The 6,640-nt window shown below is 50.7% G+C and overlaps 1 protein-coding gene across 1 annotated transcript in view; it reads left to right on the top strand.

Annotated features, from left to right (window-relative positions):
- abhd8a (abhydrolase domain containing 8a) overlaps positions 1 to 6,640 on the top strand; it is a 26,808-nt gene that overhangs the window by 15,291 nt on the left and 4,877 nt on the right. The window contains exon 2 of the mRNA XM_048614324.1: positions 3,399 to 4,169. Coding sequence (XP_048470281.1) covers positions 3,399 to 4,169 — 771 coding nt within the window. The remainder of the gene's footprint in view (positions 1 to 3,398; positions 4,170 to 6,640) is intronic.

Raw genomic sequence — 6,640 nt, 5'->3', positions numbered from 1 at the left:
AGTAGGAACTGCAGATGCTGGAGAATCCGAGACAACAAGGTGCAGGGCTGGATGAACACAGCAGGCCAAGCAGCATCATAGGAGCAGAGAGGCTGACGTTTCGGGCCTAGACCCTTCATCAGAAAAGGGGGAGGGGAAGGGGGTTTTGAAATAAATAGGGAGAGAGTGGGAGGTGGATAGAAGAGGGATAGAGGAGAGGATAGGTGGAGAGGAAACAAACAGGTCGAAGAGGCGGGGATGGGGCCAGGAAAGGTGAGTGTAGGTAGGGAGTTAGGAAGGGGATAGGTCAGTCCAGGGAGGACGGACAGGTCAAGGGGGCGGGATGAGGTTGGTCGGTAGGAGATGGAGGTGCGGCTTGAGGTGGGAGGAGGGGATAGGTGGGAGGAAGAACAGGTTAGGGAGGCAGGGACGAGCTGGACTGGTTTTGGGATGCGGTGGGGGGAGGGGAGATTTTGAAACTTGTGAAATCCACATTGATACCATTGGGCTGCAGGGTTCCCAAGCGGAATATGAGTTGCTGTTCCTGCAACCTTCGGGTGGCATCGTTGTGGCACTGCAGGAGGCCCAGGATGGACATGTCGTCTGAGGAATGGGAGGGGGAGTTGAAATGGTTCGCGACTGGGAGGTGCAGTTGTTTGTTGCGAACCGAGCGTAAGTGTTCTGCAAAGCGGTCCCCGAGTCTCCGCTTGGTTTCCCCGATGTAGAGGAAGCCACACCGGGTACAGCGGATGCAGTATACCACATTGGCAGATGTGCAGGTGAACATCTGCTTGATGTGGAAAGTCTTCTTGGGGCCTGGGATGGGGGTGAGGGAGGAGGTATGGGGGCAGGTGTAGCACTTCCTGCGGTTGCAGGGAAAAGTGCCGGGTGTGGTGGAGCTGGAGGGGAGTGTGGAGCGGACAAGGGAGTCACGGAGAGAGTTGTCCCTCCGGAAAGCAGATAAGGGTGGGGAGGGAAAGATGTCTTTGGTGGTGGGGTCGGATTGCAGATGGCGGAAGTTTCGGAGGATGATGCGTTGGATCCGGAGGTTGGTGGGGTGGTACGTGAGGACGAGGGGGATTCTTTTTTGGTTCTTATTGCGTGGACGGGGTGTGAGGGATGAGGTGCGGGAGATGTGGGAGACACGGTTGAGGGCGTTCTCGACCACCGAGGAGGGGAAGTTACGGTCCTTGAAAAACGAGGACAACTGAGATGTACGGGAGTGGAATGCCTCATCCTGGGAGCAGATGCGGCGGAGGCGAAGGAATTGGAAATAGGGGATAGCATTTTTGCAGGAAGGTGGGTGGGAGGAGGAGTATTCTAGGTAGCTGTGGGAGTCGGTGGGCTTGAAATGAATATCGGTTTCTAGGTGGTTGCCCGATATGGAGACAGAGAGGTCCAGGAAGGGGAGAGAGGTGTTAGAGATGGTCCAGGTAAACTTAAGGTTGGGGTGGAAGGTGTTAGTGAAGTGTATGAACTGTTCGAGCTCCTCGTGGGAGCACGAGGCGGCGCCGATACAGTCATCAATGTAACGGAGGAAGAGGTGGGGTTTAGGGCCGGTGTAGGTACGGAAGAGGGATTGTTCCACGTAAAGATCAAGATAAGGTATGATAGCCGGATCCAGTGACTTAAAGGATGAGGAGATTTTTACATCAATACTCCCTGAACATTAGAAGCTTCAGGGATGATTAGATCAAAGTTTTGTTTAAAAAAATGGGGAACAGTGTGGGACAAAAGAGAAATAACTTCTACTGTTTGGGGACATGTGTAGAGTGAAATTAGGGTGCTTTTCTTCACACTGAGGGTGGTAGAAATTTGGAATTTTCTGCAAATAATGATTGTCGCAAGATCAATTGTTATTTTTAAATTTGTGATTAATAACTATGTCTGAACCAAAGAGGCACAGGCGAAGGTGTATTTATTTATTTGTATTCATTTGAAGGATGTGGGCATTGCTGAATGGGCTGGTATTTGTTGACCATCCCTAATTGCTCAGTTAAGAGACAACCACATTTTGGGAGGACTATTGTGGCATATTGGTAGTGTCCCTATGTAAGAGGCAGGAGGACAGGGTTCGAGTCCCACCTGTTCCAGAGGTGTGTAAGGTACATGCAGATACATGGGAATGCCACTGCCTCTAAGCTCCCCTCCAAGCCACTCACCATCCTGACTTGGAAACATATCACCGTTCCTTCAGTGTGGCTGATACAAAATCCTGGAATTCCCTCCTTTAGTGAATTGTGGATCAACCTACAGTACATGGTCTGCAGTGGTTATAGAAGGCATCTCACCACCACCTTCTGAGGGGTAACTAAGTATGTCCAATAAATACTGGCCCGGCCATGTCTCATGGGTGAATATAAGAATCTCTGAATAGTTTGACAAGAAAATGTCTTAATGTGCTGGTGGTGTCTCTCCTTCTGGTCAGAAGTACTGGGTACAAGTTCATGCCCCAGGTGTGAGATGTAACAGGTTGACTAGTTTAAGAGAGGAGAGTTAACCGCATTGCACTGGGTCTGGAGTTACATGTGGGCCAGTCTGGGTAGGGGTGGCAGATTTCCTTCCCTAAAAGGATACTAGTGAACCAGGTGGGGTTTTTACAAGAATAAACCATTACATGGTCACAATTAGGCCAGCTATTTTTGAATTCCTATTTTTATTGAATTCAGATTTCAGCCATCAGCTATGGTGTGATTTGAACCCATGTCACCAGAATACTACCTGGGTGGGTGGATTCCTAACCCACAGGGATTAAGGTTAAGCCACTGCAGCACCCCCCTCCCAACTTTATAGAGTTAGGTTGTCATGATCGGTGTAACAGACCTCAAAGGTTTATCTGCTTCTCTCCTTTTTCCTGTAGAAATAGAAGCTGAATCACAACACTGAATGGATTGCATTGTGAATGAAGGCTAACGTGACTGGGCCTGTACCCTTTGGTTTTTAGAGAGTCAGACATGACTTAATTGAAACACGTAAGTTCCTGAGGGAACTTGACCAGGACTTGGACGTGGAAAGGATGTTTCCGTTGCGGGAGAGTCTAGATCCAGGGGTCAGAGTTTAAAAACTAAGGGGTTGCCCTCACACAGAGACGAGGAAACTTTGTTTTTGTCTCAGAGGTTTGAGAGTCTTTGGAATTCCTTAAAAGGCAGTGGATGCAGAATCTTTTTTAAAGCAGAAGTAGCTCGATTCTTGGTGACCTAGGGCGTGAATGGTTACAGGGGATATGCAAGAATGTAGAGTTGGGGTTAAAATCAGGTCAGCCGTGATCTTATTGAATAGTGCAGTGAGCTCGAAGGGCTGAATGGCCTCTTCTTGTTCCTCTGTATGTAATTTGTTCAATGGGATATACTCAGGAATGGTGGTGGAACATCTGGAAAGCTTTGCTAACGCCTCTGTCTTCAATCTTTGTCCGTTCTCAGGTTCAACATGTTGACCAGCATAACCGATGGGATCATGTGCTGCATCACCGGGAGGGCACTGAATGTGGTGGGAGCCATTGACAGCGTGGAGTCCAGTGACGGCTACGACTACATCGAGGTGAAGCCCGGCCGGATCCTGCGAGTCAAACACATAGTGCCGAGCCGGAGCGCGGCTGAGGAAGAGGAGGAGAGGAAGGAGAATGTGGCAGTGGAGGAGGAAGGGGAGGGAGGGGAGGTGTCTGGTAAAGGGGTGGTGCACTGCAAGCGCAAGATTTCTGTCTACCGCAACGGCCAGGTAGTGATCGAGAACCTTGGCGACGTGATCCGCTCGGAGATCTTGCACTGTCAGAACGGCAACACCGAGCCTGGCAGCACAGTGGAGATTGAGCTCTCCGATGCCAACATCACCTCACCGCAGGCCAATGGCGCAGTCCTGGAGCAGGGCTCAGCCAAGCGGCGCAAACGCAAGCCGAAAAAGACGGTGGTGATCGACTGCAAGAAGCGGATCACCAGCTGCAAGGGGACCCACTCGGATGTGGCGCTGTTCTTCATCCACGGCGTTGGGGGCTCCCTGGACATTTGGAAGGAGCAGCTGGACTTCTTCGGCAAGCTGGGGTACGAGGTGGTGGCCCCGGATCTCGCCGGGCACGGCTCTAGCACCGCGCCAAAGATCGGCGCTGCCTACACTTTCTACGCCCTCGCCGAGGACATGAGAGCCATCTTCAGGCGCTATGGCAAGAAACGCAATATCCTGATCGGACACTCTTATGGGTAGGTTTACTCTTCAGATGCCCTTCTGTGGGTAAACTTTGCCAACTGCTGTTGGTGCTAAGCCAACAGGGTCAGTGAGAGGCCCCTGAATGCCCTCAGTTGGTGCTGTTTCCTGGGATGGCAGAGCTGATGTGTGAAGGAGAGACTGGATCGGGTGGATTATGTTCACGGGGGTTTTAAAGAGTCAGGAGGGGGAGGGAGCTCATAGAAACCTGTAAAATTCTGTCAGAAAGAGACAGCGTAAACGCAGGAAGAATATTCCCAATGGGTGGGGGAGTCCAGAACCATGGGATCATAGTTTAAGGACACTGCGTAGGACTGAGATGAGGAGAAATATCTTCTCCGGGAGAGTGGGAACCCTGTGGAATTCTCTGCCACAGGAAGCGGTTGAGTCCAAACGTTGAATATTTTCAAGAAGGAGTTAGGTATAGTTCGCAGGGCTAAAGGGTGTGGGGGAGGAAGTGGGAGCGAGTACTGTGTTGGAGGATCAGCCGTGATCATAGTGAATGGCAGAGCAGCCTCAAAGGGCTGAATGGCCTACTCCTGCTTCAAGTTTCGATGTTTCTGTGTGCCCTGTACTTAATCGCTTCCCTTGGTACCAAACACCCTCCCCAGCCCACCATCTGGGTCATTTGAGGGGACAGGGTCAAGTGTGACTGTGATGCCTCCTGAAGTTGAGCATCAGTGTCCAAGCTGTCTGTCATCTCAAGGGGTTGCGGGACTGTGGAATGCTGGTGGAAATCTGCCTCTCAGTGTCTGCACAGGAAAAGGACAAAGTGAAGGAAGAGAGAGTTCTTTTCAAAGTGGTTTTGAAACCTGTTATGAGGACTGTCAATCTCTGTTACTTTTTAACATGTATTTTTAATTCGTGTGATTTTCTTCACAATACCAAATTTAAACCCAGATGCGAGACTAAATCCAGTAATTCAGAACTGGACAGGTGAAGGGAAAGGTCAAAGAAGGATTGTGGGGTTCGTTGACACCTAAAGCCTATTGAGGGAGGTGTGTATGGGGAAGTGGGGGTAATGCTAAGGCTGAGAAAGATGTGGTTTTGCTGTTTGGATATTCTAGGATAGATTACTTTAAAATTGTGCAACTACGAGCAGTACAGTGGCTCAGTGGTTAGCACTGCTGCCTCACAGCCCTAGGGACTTGGGTTTGCTTCCACCCTCGGGCGACTGTCTGTGTGGGGTTTCAACGTTCTCCCTGTGTCTGCGTGGGTTTCCTCCCACAGTCCAGGGATGTGCATGGTAGGTGGACTGGCCATGGGAAATGCAGGGTTACCGGGATAGGGTGAGTGGGCTGCTTTTCGGGGGGGGGGGGGGGGGGGGGGCGCGGGGGTGTGTGGTTTGGACTTGATGGCTCGAATGGCCTGATCCCACACCCGTAGGGATTCTGTAAAGCCAGATGTACATTAGTGAGAGAAAGACATGCATTTATATAACAGCTTTTGTGACCTCAGAGTGCCACAAATCACTTTACAGTGAGTCAGGTGAGTCTGAATGCACTGTTGTACCATAAGAAACGTGGCAGCCAATCTGAGCACAGCAAGATCCCACAAACAGCAATGTAACAATGACCAGATAATCTGTTTTAGTGGTGCTCACTGACGGACTATCTCAGGACACGGTGGAGAACTCCCGGCTCCACTTCAGATTAATGTCATGGGATCATTTACATCCACCTGAGCAGTTCCAATTTGGCATTGCATCTGAAAAAAGCAGCCCCTCTGACAGAGCTGCACTCGCTCAGTGCATCACTGAGGACTGGCTTTCGAGATCTGTGCTCTGATCCCTAGATTTGGAGTGAATCTGTTTGTGACCTAGAAGCAGGAATGCTGCCCACTGAACTATCCTGATACACTTAGAGGTAAAGAGTACAAGAGCACAAGTTCATGACTGCGCCAACTCAGAGGGTTGTGGGGAAAATCACTCTGTGTAGGATCTTTTCACTCCCCCCCGACTTTTTTTCTCTTGTTCTGTTGTGGGACATAGGTGTCGCTGGCTGGGCCCAGCATTTATTGTCTGTACCTAGTTGCTCTTGAGAAGGTGGTATTGAGTTGCCTTCTTGAACTGCTGTAGTCCAAGTGCTGTAGGGACCCCTACAATGCCCTTAGGGAGGGAGTTCCCTGGGTCAAATCCCACTGTGTTCCCTTCTGTTCTCCTGAGGAAAATCCCACTGTGTCCCTGACTGTTTTCTTGGGGTAATTTCCACTGTGTCCCCCCTCTACTCCCCTGGGGTAAATCCCACTGTGTACCCCCTCTACTCCCCTGGGGTAAATCCCATTCTGTGGGACCTTTCTCTCTCTCTTCCTGAGGCTCATCCCACCATGTACCCCCTGTGCCCCAGAGCAACTCCCACTGTAAGGCCTCTCTGTGGGGCAATACACATTGAGCAGGGTCCTCCATCCCCCCGGGACAATAGCCATTGAGAAGGGTCCTCCCTCCCCCCTGGGGCAATACCCATTGAGC

Source organism: Rhincodon typus, chromosome 29, assembly GCF_021869965.1.
Source record: "Rhincodon typus isolate 14 chromosome 29, sRhiTyp1.1, whole genome shotgun sequence".
In the NCBI taxonomy this organism is placed as follows: domain Eukaryota; kingdom Metazoa; phylum Chordata; class Chondrichthyes; order Orectolobiformes; family Rhincodontidae; genus Rhincodon; species Rhincodon typus.
The sequence above is the reverse complement of the archived record's forward strand: the minus strand, read 5'-3'. Positions and strand labels throughout refer to the sequence as shown.